The sequence below is a fragment of the Podarcis muralis genome, chromosome 6 (assembly GCF_964188315.1).
Source record: "Podarcis muralis chromosome 6, rPodMur119.hap1.1, whole genome shotgun sequence".
Lineage (NCBI taxonomy): Eukaryota > Metazoa > Chordata > Lepidosauria > Squamata > Lacertidae > Podarcis > Podarcis muralis.
In genome coordinates, this window is record NC_135660.1 from 90,622,519 (window position 1) to 90,641,390 (window position 18,872).

Here is an 18,872-nt window from a genome sequence, read left to right on the forward strand (position 1 = left end):
CAGAACTATTAACTTTTATACCAAATCTGAAATTTTACCTCTTATTTCCTGCTGGTTGGAACATCAGGATAACATAATCAAACAAGTTGCTCACCTCCCCTTGGATCTTCTGAGCTTGAAAGGTCTCCGGAACAGTCTGAACTATACCCTAAAAATATAATATAAATATAATAATTATTTCATTTAGTGGTATATTGCCTCTGAATACGAAAAGTCAGTATTTATTTATTTTACGTAAGTTCTATCGCACACATTCTCCACAAATTTATGTCCCGATGGTAACTAACAGAGTAGTAAGAAAAATAACACGGATGCTACTAATACTATACTATACTAATATAGCAAGTTCAAAAGAACTAAAGCACTTGCAGCCCACTCAAATGTTTAATAGACAGCAAAATCACACTGTGGTAAGTTTAGAATGGTAACATCAGCAGTTCTTGAAAGCCTGGGGAAACAAATGCTTTAGCCTGGTGCCTAAATGATAGCTTGAAAATGTGGCAGCAGATAGATCAGGAAGGGCAAGAAAGAAACCGTAGCTAGAGAAGCAAAGTGCCCCATCTTCCTCCCCCCAGAAAGCCTTCAATTTGCTTACTTAGGGTTATGACACGATGGGGAATGTGTGGTAGGTTACATTATTTATGTAATGTTTGCAACAACCCAATAAGGCGGTCCGGAGTTATATCCTTCCCCCCACTTTTACAGGCCAAGGAGGTGGGATTGAGGCTGGGGCGGAAATGTCTTGCCTAGGCCACTTAGTGAGCTTGTGGCCCCAATGAGATGTGTAGTTGGAACTACTTGGCTCATAGCTGCAATCCAAGTACAGATTACACTGTATGTCATTCTTCTACACTAGTTGTGTTGTTTTAATAGTCAATACAAAAACTTTGAGGGATGCGGGTGGCGCTGTGGGTAAAACCTCAGCGCCTAGGACTTGCCGATCGTATGGTCGGCGGTTCGAATCCCCGCGGCGGGGTGAGCTCCCGTCGTTCGGTCCCAGCTCCTGCCCACCTAGCAGTTCGAAAGCACTCTTAAGTGCAAGTAGATAAATAGGTACCGCTTAATAGTGGGAAGGTAAACAGCGTTTCTGTGTGCTGCGCTGGTGCAGGCTCGTCAGAGCAGCTTCGTCACGCTGGCCACGTGACCCGGAAGTGTCTCCGGACAGCGCTGGCCCCCGGCCTCTTAAGTGAGATGGGCGCACAACCCTAGAGTCGGACACGACTGGCCCGAAAGGGCAGGGGTACCTTTACCTTTAACAAAAACTGCAATTCGATATTATGATCTCAACAAGGAAATCTCAATAAAATGATTGATCCTAACATCCCAATACTAGAGGCAGACTTATTATTCATTCCCACACTACTGAATATGTATATTCATGCTGATTTTACTTACAGCACCACAGTGACATCCAGGTTTGGGGGCTGCACAGGAGAACTGGTTAACATTTGCTTCCAGCAGTAGTTCCTAAAGGGGACACAATAATTTCAGTAACATGATACCTTTCCCCACTTTGTGCAGTGGGGGCGCAGCGGGTGGAGAAAGAGAAGATGAAGTGAAAGTGGATGTTCGGCTGTGTGAAAACATCAATGAAGATATTAATGGTAAGCTAGGGGTGAAAAGGTTTAACAGTTTGTGGGGAGAGTAGATCAAATGCATCCAGGGTAGAGGACTGGGATGCATTGAAGATGCAAAGTAGAGTGTCTGAAGGTCCCCGGAGACATCATTTTTATTGCAAATCCATGGTTATTTGTGCGGGCAAGCAACTTTTGGAAAGCCTCTCCTCCTTCCAGAGGGGAGGGGTTGTGACCGGGAGCCGATCCCCATGTCACACAGGGGGCGTTCCGCCCCCTGCCCTGCCATCGTCGCTGGCACGCCGCGCTCCCAGATGGGCACCCAATAGGTTGACAGTGCAGGCGCGTGGTTTAGCCGCTCAAATGCGGCCGCGCCCCAGTTCTCCCCGCCATTGCGCTCCGATTTCCCTCGAGTCACCCACCCACCACTCCCTTTAGGGCGTAGCTTCTCGCTTGACCTTGCTATGGACCTATGGTTGGTCGCCCTGGTTGCCTAGGGGGCCTGGTAGGAGTTTTTTCCAATTGGCAAATTGGCACCAGCCTCTTGGCTTTTTTTCGCCTATCTCGTAGCAATCGACACAACTTTCTTGGTATTTGGTGGTTAGGCATTGGAATGTGTTGTTGGTGTATGGAAGGGCAAGGTGTGGCCATCGCCTACCCCTTCACTTATGGGTATTCCGTTAAAGGAATCAGGTCGTGGATCCTGTCCGATGCCCTGTGGGGCGGGGGGCCATGGCACGACCCCCGGTGACATCAGGGGAGAGCTTATAGTTGTATTTGCATCAACAGGCTTCCCCTACTGGTGGTTAACCCTAGACAGACTCACCCCTCTCCGAGTGGGTGGAGTCAAAATTTAGTGTTGGTCCAATGCCTAAGCCAATACCTCTCACATGCTGTAATAAAAAAAGTTGGGTCCTTTTCTAGCCCATTAACCTTATATACTGTGCCCACGTGTCTTTATTATTCCCAAGCGGGGGTCAGGTCCTCGGATCACAAGTGGTTTTCCAACTGCCCCACTCTTTTCTGCTCTTTGCTGCTGAATTGGAGCAAATGTCAATCCACAGAAAACCTGCTTGACGTTCAATTTCCCCTGAAGGAAAGTGGTGGGGCAAGCAGCAGTGCGGACAAGCCCTAAATAGATTATAAAGAGATAATACTGAACTTGCCTCCGCTTTGCGACGATTCTTCAGTTTAATTCCTTCTAGCTGCTGCTTCAGTTTTTGGGGTTTATAAGTACTTTTAGGAACCTAGGCACACAGAAACAATAATTTATGAGTTAGAAAGTACTAGGTAACAAAGAGGTCTGAAAGGATTCGAATAACATATATTTCAACAGTTTGCTTTAGACCAAAAGAAAACCCCTGCTGATTTAGACAGAAGGCATATCTAGTCCAGCACCCTGTTTTTGACATTGCCTAACCAATTGCTTCTGGGAAGCCCACAAGCAAAGTGTGAGCACAGTAAGTACCACTTTCCCATTGCTTGCCAGCAACTAGTATTCAGTGGCAGGGTGGATTTGATTTAAATCAAATTTATTTAAATCACAGTTTAAATCACTAGTCAGTAAGACTTGACTTAAATCATTTTTTTACAGAAAGACTCATTCTTGCTGGTATCATCTTAATATTTACAACCAGATGAAGGTTTCATTTTTGGAATAATAAATTTTCAGAGTAGTTTTTACAGTTATATCAAAAATTACTGATTTGGTTACACTATGAGAAATACATAGACAGATAATGAGGAAATTATTGTGAGGTTTCATAAGTTAAATGTTTATATCTGGACAACTTTTCTGCTGTGCTTTATTGGAAGGAGAAAAATAATCATTTCCTTAATAACAATTTAAACAATTTATTGAACTAAAACAATAACATTATAGCATATGTATCCATATTAGTTAACTGATGTGGTTTAACAATTAAAAAAAAAACTTGTGAGTTTTAGCACACATGAAAAACTTAAAATGAATCCTTATTTCCTGATGAATAGCCTTTGGACTGTAATGTAACTTAAATGGATAACTATCTTTAGAAGGATTTTTCCCTCAAAAGCATTTTATTTTAAAAATCCGATTTAATTTTTTTAAAAAATCCAATTTAAATTTTAAAAAACTATATATATATATATATATATATATATATATTCATTGATTTTTATCCACCCTGTTCAGTGGCATATTGCCTTCGAATCTACAGTTTCCATATACCGTATTTTTCACCCTATAGGACGCACTTTTTCCCCTCCAAAAATGAAGGGGAAATCTGGGTGCGTCCTATGGGGCGAATGCAGGCTTTCGCTGAGGCTTGGAGAGCGAGAGGGGTCGGTGCGCACCGACCCCTCTCGCTCTCCAGGCTTCAGGAAGCTATCCGCAAGCCTGGGGAGCCCGCGGGAGTTCCCGCAGGGCTCCCTAGGCTGCAGATAGCAGCCTGCTGCATGGAGCGCAGGGAGCGCTGAAGCAGAGCACCCTGCGCTTCAGGCAGACATCGGGCAGCCCCACAAGCTTGGGGGACAGCGGAGAGGCGCAGCGCCACCATCCGCTGTTCCTCGACCTGGTTTGGAGGCTGGCGCTGGGGAGAAGCGCGCTTCTCCCCAGCGCCAGCCCCACAAGCTCAGCGGGGAGGCAGAGCGCCACAATCCTGCTGTTCCCCGACCTGGTTTGGATTCCCTGACCTGGTTTGGGGGGGGGGATTTCTTTTATTTCCCCCCCAAAAAACTAGTTGCATCCTATGGGCCGGTGCGTCCTATGGGACAAAAAATACGGTAGTCATCATGACAAGTAGATATTGAGAGCTCCATGATCATTCATGGATTTGTTTAATCTTCTTTTAAAGCTGTGGCCACCAGCACATCTGGTGTACTTTCTTTTCTGGATCTACTTCCAGTCCCAATTATAGTATTATGAGAAAGTATAGGTGCTGGGTATCGCCCAACTTTGGGGGCACCTGGCGTGTACACATATGGCCCAGGGAGGCCCAATAGGGTCTGCCACAGGGAGACCCACTGGGGTCCACCACAGCTGCAGGTAGCTCTGCCAAGGCCCAATGGCCCAATGATACTACCCTACAGAAAAACAAGATTTTTATAGGATTCATCTTCAATAATTAATACGTAGCGCTTTCTCCAACTGAGGCTTGCCTTTTAGAGTCTGTTAATTTATTTAGGGTTCAGATATTATCAGAAATCAGACAAACTTTCTTTGGTAAAAAAGCAGCACTCACAGGCTTCGTTTTTTCTACTGGTGGAATTAGCTCAGGAACCATAATAGCTCGTGGATTAGGGACTGTCAAGTTAAACGCCTTTGGTTCAGTTGTCTTTGATGCTGTAGCAGTGCATTTAATTGATTTGTCATCAAGCTGATCAATCAGTTGTTTCATTTTGGGCTGCCATCTTCAAACAAAAAGAATATATAACCTTATTTTCATTTTTTATCTTATATTCTTTTCTAACAGACTATGGAAGGGAGGAATCACAGTTCAGCGGGAAGTACATTTTTTGTATGTAGAAGTTTCCAGGTTAAATTCCTGGAACCTCCAGTTAAAAGAATCAGGTCTCTGCCTTGAGAGTTGAAGCCATCTAACTGAGTTAGGTGGAGAAACAGTCTGACATGGTAAAAATCAAGTCCCTTTATGCCTGTTAACTTTGGTAAATATAAACTATATACAGTTTTCCCCAATGCCTTTTAAAATTTTATTTACCCTGTCTTTTAGGTTGAGGATAATATAAACATTAATACACAATGTCTTCCAGTTTCATGAAATCCATGACCATATCATATGTGGCCTGAATGACCCAATTTGTTAGTAAATTTTTGGGAAGTACAGTTTCAAGTATTCGATGTTGAGATCCACATTTCCTCAACATACCATTTCCGATGGAATGCACCAATTGGACTCTGGGAAGTACCTGTGATGCTATGCTACCCAAGAGCAAGATAATGAGGTGTCCCTGCTACCCAGCAGAGAATTAAGCAGGCCATATAAAGGGCAGCCTCATCTTGTAACGTCTATTGGAGGATGTCTTCTCCCAACACCAAAAAACACCAATCTGAAGCTGCTAATCTTTTTTAAAAAAGGACAATCAAGAATACACACCAGTCAGTCACCTCTTACTTATTTTAAGGTAGGAAAGTACAAGAGACAACCCACCGCTCCCCAACCCTCAAATACATAAAACGAATATGAATTTAAGAGTTTTAGTTGCCCTAAAGAAGGACGGGGTTGCCCTCCATAATATGGATTACAGAGAAAAGTAAATCCCTTTTACTTTCCCCATAACAACCCCTGGACCGACCGTATTTTTCGCCCTATAGGACAAACCGGCCCATAAGCCGCACCTAGATGGGGGGGGGGGATAAAGGGGGAAAAATTACCCCCCCCACAGGCGCAGGGCTGGGGCAGGGAAAGCCCGAGCTTCCCCCGACCCCAGCCCCAGAACGGGAGCCAGAGCGATGCCGGAGCCGCGCTGGGCTCCGGAGGGTTGCGCGGAGCTGCGCTGAGCCTGGGAGCGCAGGCAGCTCTGCGCTACCCTCGGGAGCCCGTCACGGCTTCGTGCCGGGCTCCGGAGGGTTCCTCGGAGCTGCGCCGAGTCCCGGAGCACAGGCAGCTCCGCGCAACCTTCGGGAGCCCGGCGCGGCTTCGTGCCGGGCTCCAGAGGGTTGCGCGGAGCTGCACTGAGCCCGGGAGCGCAGGCAGCTCTGCACAACCCTCGGGAGCCCGGCGTGGCTTCGCGCCAGGCTCCCGAGGGTTGCGCAGAGCTTCCTGAAGCCTGGGGAGCAAGAGGGGTTGGGGCGTACCGACCCCTCTCGCTCTCCAGGCTTCAGCGAAAGCCTGTATTCGCCCCATAGGACGCACACACATTTCCCCTTCATTTTTGGAGGGGAAAAAGTGTGTCCTATAGGGCGAAAAATACGGTATATGTCTGCCATTTGGGAGGTTTAATCCACTCGGGGGGGGGGGGGACTCCTGTGCCTTAAAAAAAAATCTAATTCTGCCCAAAGGGGAGCAAGTTATAACTACATTCCCTAGAAGAGTGAAGCCAGAGGGACCGAGCTTTATTTTATACAGAGTAGCTTGGAATCTAAATTCCAAATCAAAATGGACAGAGCGAGTCAAAAACATATTGGATTGTTATTATTGTTTAAAACACAGATACAAGATAAATCTGCCTGTAAGTCTAAACAACACTTAGCTAGAGGATCCGATAGTCTGACTTGGTATAAGGCAGCTTCCCCTGTTCCTAAGAACCTTAATAACAAGAGGTTACAGAGGAAAGGTCATGCAGCACCGAACTAAGAGGAAACCACAGTGCCCAACAGCTGACTCAGACACTTCCTGTATGGCAAAGCAGGAGGGCCAATGCACTACAGCTACTTAGGCTGCTTTCCTGTGCACACTTACCTGGGAGTAAGCTCTATGGAACACAGCTTACTAAATAAATATGCATAGGTTTGCACTGTTCACAACTTCAATGTTCAAAGTTTCTGCTTCTGCTTGTTTTGAGTCACTAATAAAGTCCCACATTTACGTTATGTTCTGAATAACTTTTGTTTTCCTTGCTTATTATTAGTTATTATTGTTATTGTTATTATGTATTACGTTTGTTAGTTGCTATACACAAAGGTTTAAAAGCAAGTTAAAGAGATAGAATACAAATCAGATAAAATCCATTAAAAGCCAGAAAATGTAAAAACAAAATACAGTATGAATTCCTAAAAATGCTCAACAACACAGAGGTAGCCAAGGCAGCTTCCATGGCAAAACCAGGGCTGAATTCTGATTGAAATAGAGCTTTAAAAAAAAAGTTACATCCAAGAAAGCCTGGAGCTAGTTAATGACCACCCGCTCAAAAATCCAGCCCAGGAAATGGACAATATTAATTTAAATTTCTGGATTTATAAGGCATTTCCTTACCACTGCTGCCTTTACTTTATTTACTTAGTTAGAGCATTTGTACCTGCTCTTCAGCCAAAAAGGCGCCCAGGAGGTGCCTGATGGAGCTGGGCCTCCAGCAAAGCGGAATCAATGAACCCTGCTTCCTCACTCTCTTAGACACAAAAGGACCATTTTCTATAGCCTCCCTGACCCAAACCTCCTTGCTAGCTTTTATCAGCCATAAGGGGCAAGGAGCCACAGTTTCCCATACTGGTCCAAGTTCCTTGAGTCACAACAACTGAAATTTTGGCAACCCAACAGGACTAGACTGCACTCTAGAGACTTCTTGAGATTCACTTGTGATGTAACCTAATCAAAGTCATGATGGGCCCAAGCAATTTTATCTTCAAAATGTTTTTCAAAGCATGCCACTGTCTGTTCCACCTGCCGCAATGTAAAATGCCTCATTACTACCTAGAAAAACTCCACTGGGTAGCATAGTGAAAGTGCAATGGAAACAGGTACGTTCTTCTTCGCTGTCTTCACTAACAATGAGTAGGCTCGTTCGTCTTGAGTTTTCTTCCACTGGCATTCAAGCCACTGCCCAGCTTGCTTCATTGCCGTAAACTTTGGAATAAAACAAGCAGGCAAGTCAGAAAGGGTGCCTAGGGATGAATATGGGAGTGGCCTAGGTCAGCTGTATATTCCACGGGTCATCCTGGGATTTGATAGGACTGCCAGTCACATCAGATGGAAAATCCTACAGAGCTGCCTCCATTAACCTCCGAGGGTAGATAATTCTATCAGGGCCTCCACTTCTGAGGAGGGGGGAAATGACTGAAGCCATAATAATAATAATAATAATAATAATAATAATTTATTATTTATACTCTGCCCATCTGGCTGGGTTTCCCCAGCCACTCTGGGCAGCTTCCAATAAAGATTAAAAATACATTAAAACATCAGTCATTAAAAACTTCGCTAAATCTCAGCAGGATGTGATCTCACCTGTTGCATTCTCAGATCATCCTCCTTCTACCTGGTTGAGAAAATCAGATCAGGGCTGAGGACCATAGCTGTCAACTTACAGATTTGAAAATAAGGGACCAGCAGCCTTGAAAATAAGGGATCAGCAGCCAAAATAAGGGGTTTTCTGGTCACAGGTATGTTCAGCTTCTGAGCCTCTCCGAGCCAAAGGCAGAAAGCCCAGCCAGCAGCCAAACGAAGCCTCAAGCGGTGGTTCCCACAGCACAGCAACCTGGCAAAGCGGATGCAGCAAGGAAAACCACCGTCCCCTCTCCGCTGGGAAGCGCTGAGTAAAGGCAAGTCCCCAGGCAACGCAGCCGATTTGATCGGCACAAGGCATGCAAGCTCCACCCTCCAGTCATTCTAAGACTCCTTATTGGATGAGCAACGCAGCCAAGCAACACAGATGGAGCCTCCCTCCTCCCTGGCCGGCAGGGAGGGAGGGGGAGGAGCTGCTTCCTTTGAAACCCGGGAAATTTAAGGGACATCATCAATCCGGGACAGCAGCGGGACACGGCACTGGGATAAGGGAGTTTCCTGCCAAAGAAGGGACGGTTGACAACTATGCTGAGGACTACCACATGATATTGGGACAGACCCATGGTTGTTATGGTGGCCATGAAATTCTGAGACACCTCAGATTTAGTGGACTAGGCATGTATGTTCAGGTTCTCCAGAACCAACAGTCTGGGAGTCTTCAAGACCACATCTGAGACCACCTCTGTCAGCTCAGGCAGGAAGACAACAGGGCGCCAGGGCAGGTGGTAAACCGACAGAATCCCTAATCTGTCCTGACTTCCCAGTACAGACACACTAGATCCCAACTTAAGCAGACTGGAAGACTGGAAGAGAGATGGAATTCCTACAGACTACAGCCCCACCCTACCCCTCAAATCTGCCCTGATGATGCATCAAGTACCCAGGTAAGACCAACTCCATCCTGTTTGCTTACCCAAGTCTTGGTAAAACAAACAGTTCAGCCTCCTTGCAAATAAATATATAAATTATAAACTAACCACGGCGAACTGGAATTTCTGGGATGCAAGTGATGCTTAAGATAATCTAATTATCATTAATTTATTAACAGACACAAACTACAATCCTATGCCGCTTTCTGGGAGTAATCACCATTAGACATAATGAGACTCACTTCTGATTTAACACGAATGGGATTGTACTGATTATTGCTTACCTTAGCAATGGGTCGATCCAGTTTTCTTTTACATAGGCAGAATCATATATCTGGTTCCATTCATCTTTTATCCATGTGTGCAAATTTACAACATCGAAAAAGAATCTAAGGAACTAAAAAGAATTTGCTCTAGTTAAGGATTTAAAATCAGAGAAAACCCAGTAGCCGCCTTAAACATTGGGTCAGATATTGTACTTTGTTTGTCCTAATAACTGCATCCAGTGCTTTTTTCGGGGGGGGGGGGCGCAGGTGTACACATACCCCTAAACATTTTGTGAATCTAAGTTTGGCCTCATTGAGGGGCAGTATTTCAATATGAGTAGGAAAATGAGAGTACCCCTAAACATTTTTTTTAGAAAAAAAGCACTGACTGGAACCAGTCCACATCTGTTCCTATGTCTATTTGAATTCTGTTGAGATTACTGAATATCCTGCAACCACAGGGTTAGATTGAGAGTTATTGGGGGTGGGGGTGGGGGTTATTGGGTTGTTGTTTTTATTTTGATTGTGTACTTTGTGGTTTTCTATTCTGATTTTATCCTGTGAACCACCCTGAGACCTGAGGGTATTGGGCAATATACTAAATAAATAAATAAATATCTAGAAGAAGTTGAGAGGCAATTTTAGCTGATTTCTACTTCTTCCTGCAGTCCCCTGTGTAATAGAAATCTGTTTCACTAGGCTGGGAGAAAGTACAGAGCAATATGGGAGGAGGCAGGGGAAGGCTGCAGGGGGAACTGAAAATAACAGTCTTCACTGGATCTCAGTGCCTTCTGTGAATGGAAGAAGCCCTTCCTTTTGTGGACAAACAACTTTGGATCCGACCCATCTGGTACAGAATCATAGAATTGGAAAGGGATCCCAAATGTCATCTAGTGATTCTAGTCCAACCCTCTGCAATGCAGCAATCTGAACAGTCTCCCATCCAATTTAAAACCATAAAGGACCCTGCTTAGCTTTGCAAATGTGACAGCAGTTTTATTGCTGCACCACTAGGAGGGGTAGCTTGCCATTTGCTGAGGCAAGTAATTATATGGTGGACAACCTTTGTCTGGTTGATTGACAATGAAACTTTTTCGTTGTTGATATCCAGATATGTAATTTAATACATTATTGGGGGGAACCAGTTAACCCATAATGGATAACAAAAATGTTGGATTTTAAAAAAAAATTAATTGCTTAACTACATCAGTTTTATTTACCTTACATATTTTAACAGGATCTGCTGCCTTAACCATTCTTGAGAACTGCTGAAGTCCAAGTTCATCCAGTTGAAAAGTGGCCAAATAACAAACAACTATCAGAAACAAAATAGATTTGCATTATATGGATGAATATGGATAATGATACAAAACTGATAACGTTACTGGAATAGTGCAAAGTTAGTATATAGAAGGGTTCTCAAATTTTTGATCCCCAGGAGTCACATGAAAATTACTGAGGCCCACCAGTTACAAAATGATGGTGCAGAAGGAAAGCATGTCACATCACATAATTGTAGCTGGTGGAATTAGAGTTTGGCATAGTCAGCTGCCAATGACAGACATTATTTTCTATTGATATCTTAGGTAAAGGGGCCCCTGACCATTAGGTCCAGTCGTGACCGACTCTGGGGTTGCGGCGCTCATCTCACTTTATTGGCCGAGGGAGCCGGCATACAGCCATACATGTGGCCAGCATGACTAAGCCGCTTCTGGCGAACCAGAGCAGCCCATGGAAACGTCGTTTATCTTCCCGCCGGAGTGGTACCTATTTATCTACTTGCACTTTGAAGTGCTTTCGAACTGCTAGGTTGGCAGGAGAAATTCCCAACTTCTTTGCCACAGTGATTTTCTTGTGGCAGTTATCTGGTTCAGCTTTTCTCAAGCTTATTACAGTGTGTCTAGCGGTTTCATGACTCAGCCTCACCATTTTAGGCAGAATATGCTCATCCAGAGGCTCTGAGTCAGTGGTGGCGAACCTATGGCTCACATACACACACACACACACACACACACACACACACACATATATATAGTCTGTTGACTGCAAATAAATGATAATGACAACCCGATGTAAATTTCCTATGTCATTATATTGTAATTATGTAATAGTAAAGGTAAAGGTAAAGGTACCCCTGCCCATACAGACGAGTCTTGACAGACTCTGGGGTTGTGCGCTCATCTCACTCTAGAGGCCGGGAGCCAGCGCTGTCCGCAGACACTTCCGGGTCACGTGGCCAGCGTGACATCGCTGCTCTGGCGAGCCAGAGCCGCACACGGAAACGCCGTTTACCTTCCCGCTAGTAAGCGGTCCCCATTTATCTACTTGCACCCGGGGGTGCTTTCAAACTGCTAGGTTGGCAGGCGCTGGGACCGAGCAACGGGAGCGCACCCCGCCTCGGGGATTCGAAACCGCCGACCATGCAATCGGCAAGTCCCAAGCGCTGAGGTTTGGCCCACAGCACCACCCGCGTCCCTTATGTAATACCCAACACTAATTATGTAATACCCAACACTAAATCATTATATTCTGATTAGATAATACCTACCAACGTAAAGATTATGATCAGACAACAGGCAATGTTTTCCATCTCTGGTATAAAATGCATTGACCACCACATCCAACAGAGGTTTATATTCTATACAGCCAGATAAAGTTGCCATCAAAAAGGTTTCATCTGTTACACTGAAAGCCTGTAGAGATTAAATTGATTACAATTTGGGGAGCAAAGTCCAACACATGGAACAAAACACCACAATTCTCTGCCCAATGTTAACATGGATTGGCCATTAAGAAAGGAACTATACAAAGATTGCTACTGGCTTGAGTCACTACTCCATAGAGCTAACAATCCAAGGTCTCTAACAAGATGAAGCCCACAAATAATTTGCTGGAAAAGGAAGCTCCTTCTTATGCACTGTACTCATTAGTTTTTCCAGCATAGCTACTCTGGGTGAGGTCAGCCATATGGTTCAAGATTACTTTCAAAGAGAGGTTGGTCCAGTTCTTGAGGTGGACAAACATGTTACGTGTAGAGGAGTGTTTCCTGTATTCCACCTTGTGCTCTATGTTGTAGCTCTTTCTAAACCATTTTCTGTAACAGTGGAACATCTGATGGACCATAACAAACATCCTTTTGTCCCATAACAAAATCTACAGTGAAGTTTGTCATGATGGGCTGCTCTCTGAAGTCAGTGGCTGTGTAATTTATTTCATGCTTGTCAAAGTGAGATCTCTGCAAAGTGTTGTTGCCCCTCATCTCATAGTGCTAAGGCATGGGTAGGCAAACTAAGGCCTGGGGGCTGGATCCAGCCCAATCGCCTTCTTAATCCAGCCAGCGGATGGTCCAGGAATCAGCGTGTTTTTACATGAGTAGAATGTGTCCTTTTATTTAAAATGCATCTCTGGGTTATTTGTGGGGCCTGCCTGGTTTTTTTACATGAGTAGAATGTGTGTTTTTATTTAAAATGCATCTCTGGGTTATTTGTGGGACGTAGGAATTTGTTCATTTTTCCCCTCAAAATAGGTCTGAGGAACAGTGGACCAGCCCACTGCTGAAAAAGTTTGCTGACCCCTGTGCTAAGGCAAGAAACCACAGCTGGTGCGTTTTACTGTTACACATGCACAACAACACATACATGTTCCCAAATGATACATATATTTTGATAATTAATCAAGAACTACAGTTCCTCACAGCAAAATCTGAGCTTCCTAATAGGAATTATCAAGACAACAAGTCAGGGTTTAGAGAAGGGCAGTGGATCTCAGGCCTGTGGACCAGGTCAAGCTTTCTATTGCCCCCTGACCTGTTGCAGCAACATCTGCAGTGGTGGAAAATAACAATGCAAACATTCTGTGCTTGTGGCACAGAAGCCTCTGACAATGGATGGGTGAGCTAATGTGTTGCCACTGAACTCTCAAATGTTCCAGCTGCTAAAGGAACAAAGGTTTGTTTGACAACCAGCTTTGCAGTCCAGTCTCTTTCTGTGGAGGGAAGGTTGTCAGTCAGTCTGGGATTAAGATCTCACATGTTCTAGGGAGGAAGCACTTCTGGAGCATATTAAGGACCTGGAAGAGGATGAAAGGAGGCTAACGGGCAGAAAAGGGGGAACAGGGAAGAATAGGAGTAGGAGATTTATGGGGAAAGAGCAAATGAAAAAATGGAATAGGGATAAGAAACAGGAGCATTATTCCTTTCACCCACTTGATGACAGTTGTGCAGAGAGATGATGTAGGGAGAGGGGACAAAATAGGATTGGTTAATGCTCTGTCAAGGTGAATGGATGAGATTTCTGTGTAAACGTATTAGGAATAGGAAAGGAATTTGGCAAATTCAGCTTCCAAAGCAGACTCACTTGATCCACACTTCCAAGATTAATGAGCAGATTTGACGTAGGTCCACTTTGGAATCCACACTTCTCCTGGATTCCATGGCAAGATCAACAAAGGGCTGAGGACTCTATTTTTAAGAATCTCCTCCCCCACTGCTCCTGCCTCCCCACTTATCTTTCCATCATATAAAGTAGCAGAGACAAAGATAAGAATGGTTGGCATACATCCCAAACCAAGTGGAGCTTCTAAGATAATTTCCACAGTCCAGCAACTAACACCTGGGCATCCATTAATGCATCACACTCAGGCCTGTTTATGTCAATATTCTTGTGCTATTCCTAAAATTAATTTCCTTCTTCTAAAGTAGAGGCATACGATCTTCTTACTAGTTTAAATGGAAATCTAACCTATAACTAATGCATTTATCTAGAGGTTTAAAAATAACAAACTTTAAGTGTTTGCACTTAATATTTCAGAGGACTAGTCTAACAACATGCCAAGCCAGATATTTCAGATTATTCCCCACCACCACCCTGGGATTTTGATCTAGTTTGCTTGCTCCTACTTCTCCCCCATCCACTTAAAGCATTTTGATATCTGGTGACATTAAGATTAATCTTGCTTAGTTCTAAGAAAGGAAGACAGCCAACTTAAAATGTGAAAACTGTGCGGGATGAAGTAGGATTCTGCATACCTGGAATGCTTTAGCAGCTGTTTCATCCAAGAAATGCCCAACACTTTCATTTTCAGGATTGAAACGATTAAGCTGTTGGACTACAATTTCAATGTGCTTCAGCTGGCTGGCCATCTTCACATGCAAGATTCCTGTAAATCATTAAATGTATATATTGTCATCAGTTGCAGTTTAATCTAAGTATAAATACTGTTTTTCATGATACACTAGTGCTGCTACTCTCCCAAGTATATGCTGAGATTTCTGCTGAGGGGTAGTATTTGAAAAGATAAGGGGGGAAACTTTCAGAGTTGAATTCGAAATGCCAGGTTTCTTTGCACTTACTACTAAAACACATTTTGTGACATTTCAATTTCTTTCTTTTCAAAAATTTGCATTTAATTCTTTAATGCCACTTCGCTTATTTCGAAGTACGTACTCTTGAGTTCACAACACAATTGTTAAAAAAATAAAAATTCAAAAGCCCTAAACTATGGACTCTCTGTTGCATCTAGCCCCTGCTCCCAGATTTCAGGGGAGGAGGTATAATAGTTTCCTTGCCTGGGTGTCCTTGTGCACTGCAAGTCTGGATGCTACTGAAAAGGTTTACTGGGGCGTGGGAGCTCAGAATATGCCAGAAGTTCCTACTTAATATTTACACACTAAATATTAAGTTGAGACTCCACATTCATGATGCCAGGAATAAGACTTTGGGGTCATACTAGATAGCTCAATGAAGATGTTGACTCAGTGTGAGGTGGCCATAAAAAAATAATAAGGCAAATTCCACACTACAAAGAAATTGGGGGGAAGGGGACAGTCAATATCATAATGCCAATTATCCAAATCTGCGGGGTGACCTATTTGAAGTACTGCGTACAGTTCTGGTCGCCTCACCTCAAGGAGGAGCTGGAAAAGCTTCAGAAAAAAGGCCACCAAAATGATCAAGGGGTTGGAGCGACTCCCTTGTAAGGAACAGTTGCAGACGTGCTTCCCAACAGGGGGGCAATTTGATTTTTAAGGGGGGCAATTTGATTTTTAAGGAGGGGCAATTCGAGCTTGTTTAGACCAAGTTTATGGCCTTTTAGGCTTCCTCCACTTGAATAGGAGTTCACTTTTTGAATAATAAGAATTATATGTCGGGGCGGGGGGGAGTCATCAGGATTTTAGAAATGTTTAGGTGAGGCATGGCCAAAAAAAGGTTCGGAACCACTTCGTTTAGACTAGGAAAAGCGATGAAGAGGCAACATGAGAGAAGTCCTCGGAGCCCACACCTAGGGGTCAAGGTCCCTTTGCCCTCCCCCCCAATAAAATATTTGGGGAAGCTGCCCCCCCCAAAAAAAGTTGATGGCCATTGAAATGGTGTTTGTGTGCTGCATCGTGTGATTCATTATGCAGGACAGGGCTTAGCTGACACCCCCCCCCCAATATATATATATATATATATATATGCAGGTTTTGGTGTCCTCGGGTGTCTTCCCGTGTAAAAGTTGGGGTGTCTAGGCGACGTTTCGACGAGGTCTCACTCGTCATCTTCAGGCTGGTGCTTTCGGCTTCTTGTTACTGGCACAGAGCAGGATCTCAGTGTTTGAGTTCCTATAAATACTGTCGAGGAGGTGTGGTCAGAGAGGCAGTTCCCAGGCTAGTGTGCCTTTTCTTCTTTTGTTCCTTAATTGCTTGAGGGATATCTTGAGTGATTTCTTGAGTGATATCCTGAGTACCACTTAGGTGGGTCATTAGGTATGGATTAGTTGCTAAAGCCTTTGTGTCTTGACCTCTTGAACTTTGTGAAGAGTTTTTCTGAGAAGATGGCTGTACTGCATTTAGTTGTGCTCTGGCTTGGCTTCGTGTATAGGGGCGAGCTGTGGTTTTGTGGCCTGTGCCAGCCAGATCTGTGTAGGGATTGCAGGGGGGTGCAGCATCCGGAGGTGCCACCATGGTTTGGCTACTGGATGGTGTCTGTAATTTATCTGTGGAGAGGGTCTGGGTTTGGGTCTGGTGTGGTTGATTGGTGATGGCGTTCTGTGTGCCTCTGGATCTGGTGTCAGTTTTTGTGGGGAGGGCTAATTTCCAGATGTCTGGCAAGCGGGATGTGTCGTCACGCTTGTTCATGTTGTGAGGGTGTTTCTCTATCTCGATGGCTTCCATGATTATTCTCTTGTGGTGATGTTCCATGTTAGAGAGCAATTTGGAATCTGCAAAATTAATTTCGTGTCCTGTTTCTTTCATGTGTTGGAAAAGAGAGGAAGTTTTTTCTTCTTTTTTGACGGCATTCTTGTGTTCTGCGATACGTGCATTTATTCGTCTGTTTGTTTGTCCAATGTACGTGGCTGGGCAGACTTTGCAGGGTATTTCATAGACCCCTTGGTTTTCCAACTGGATTTTATCCTTGGGGTTTCTGAGGATATTGGCTATTTTTTGGTTGGCGCAAAAGGCTGTTTTGATATTGTGTTTATGGAGGATTTTGCTAATTTTATCTGTAGTGCCCTTGATATAAGGAAGGAGGGCCATGCCATTGTTTTCTTCTGTGTCTCGGTTTTTGGGGGGTGTTTCTTTTTGGATTAGCTTCGTAACCCTGTTTTGTTGGTATCCATTGGCAATTAACACATTTGAGAGATTCTGTAACTCAGTTGTCAAGTGGTCTTTGTCAGCCAGGCGTTTGGTTCTGGAGATGAGAGTCTTGGCTACGGAGTTTATTTGTGCAGGGTGGTGGTGTGATTGTGCATGTAAGTAGCGGTTGGTGTGTGTTTTTTTCCGGTAGATAGTGTGTCCTAGGGAGCCATCAGGTTTTTTGTAGATTAGGACGTCAAGGAAGGGAAGTTGGTTGTTGGCTTCTATTTCCATAGTGAATTGTATTTTGGGGTGTAGGCTGTTGAGATGTGTGAGGAAGCTGTCCAGTTTTTCCTTCCCGTGTGGCCAAATTACAAAGGTGTCGTCAACATATCTGAGCCAAAGTTTGGGTTTGTGTTCTGACTTGTCTAAAGCATTGGTTTCAAAGTGTTCCAGAAGCCCAGCCACCCTCCACAACAACCCATGAAACAAACAGTACATAACATATCAGACAGGATCCTCACCTCAACTGAAACCAAAGTACTCTCCAAAGGTTTCAACTTTGCAGTCGCCCCGAGACGCATCCCCACGGAAAACATCATATGCGGAGTCGAAGCTAGCCTAACCAAAATCAACCCAGATGAAGCCAATAAAATCAGACTTGAAGTCACCAACATCCTCTGCTCCAGCAAACCACCCAGAAGCAATTTACACAAAGAAGAACAGGAAGCACTCACCAACCTGAGGAAAGACAACAACATAATCATTCTCCCAGCAGACAAAGGTAATGCCACTGTTGTGATGAACACATCGGACTACCAAGCAAAACTATCAAATCTACTCCAAGACCCTACCTACCAACCTATAAAAACAGATCCCACCACCTATCTGGAAAAAACCACCAAATCCAAAATAAAAGCCTCTCCTATCAGTGAAGAAATCCAGCTAAGAATCATCCCCAGAGAAAAATCATCCAGATGCCCCAAACTCTACGGCCTCCCCAAGATACACAAAGAAGGAACACCACTCAGACCAATAGTCAGCTCCATAGGCTCACCTCTACAAAATCTCGCTAAATTTCTCGCCAAGCAACTTCAGCCCTATGCAGAATCCATCTCTTCACACGTTCCAAACTCCTTCCAGTTCATAGAAACAATAAAGAAGCAAAACCTACATCCCAATGACCTACTTGTGAGCTTCGATGTTGTATCTCTCTTCACACAAGTGCCCATTAATGAAGCCTTGACAGCCATTCAAAACAAATACAATCCCCCCGAATACATCTTGGACCTGACCAACCACTGCCTAACCAACACGTACTTCATCCACAATGGACAAAGATACAAACAGATAGAAGGAGCACCTATGGGATCACCCCTCTCACCGGTCATCGCAAACCTGTACATGGAACACTTTGAAACCAATGCTTTAGACAAGTCAGAACACAAACCCAAACTTTGGCTCAGATATGTTGACGACACCTTTGTAATTTGGCCACACGGGAAGGAAAAACTGGACAGCTTCCTCACACATCTCAACAGCCTACACCCCAAAATACAATTCACTATGGAAATAGAAGCCAACAACCAACTTCCCTTCCTTGACGTCCTAATCTACAAAAAACCTGATGGCTCCCTAGGACACACTATCTACCGGAAAAAAACACACAC

The 18,872-nt window shown here is 44.2% G+C and overlaps 1 protein-coding gene across 1 annotated transcript in view; it reads right to left on the reverse strand.

Moving 5' to 3' along the window:
- Positions 1 to 18,872, reverse strand: part of CFAP99 (cilia and flagella associated protein 99) — a 37,751-nt gene that overhangs the window by 16,455 nt on the left and 2,424 nt on the right. Inside the window, exons 2-9 of the mRNA XM_028728882.2 lie at positions 14,674 to 14,804; positions 12,196 to 12,340; positions 10,868 to 10,962; positions 9,666 to 9,778; positions 4,796 to 4,964; positions 2,741 to 2,821; positions 1,396 to 1,467; positions 95 to 148 (exon numbers count right to left, since the gene is read on the reverse strand). Of these exons, the coding sequence (XP_028584715.2) occupies positions 95 to 148; positions 1,396 to 1,467; positions 2,741 to 2,821; positions 4,796 to 4,964; positions 9,666 to 9,778; positions 10,868 to 10,962; positions 12,196 to 12,340; positions 14,674 to 14,804 (860 nt within the window). The remainder of the gene's footprint in view (positions 1 to 94; positions 149 to 1,395; positions 1,468 to 2,740; positions 2,822 to 4,795; positions 4,965 to 9,665; positions 9,779 to 10,867; positions 10,963 to 12,195; positions 12,341 to 14,673; positions 14,805 to 18,872) is intronic.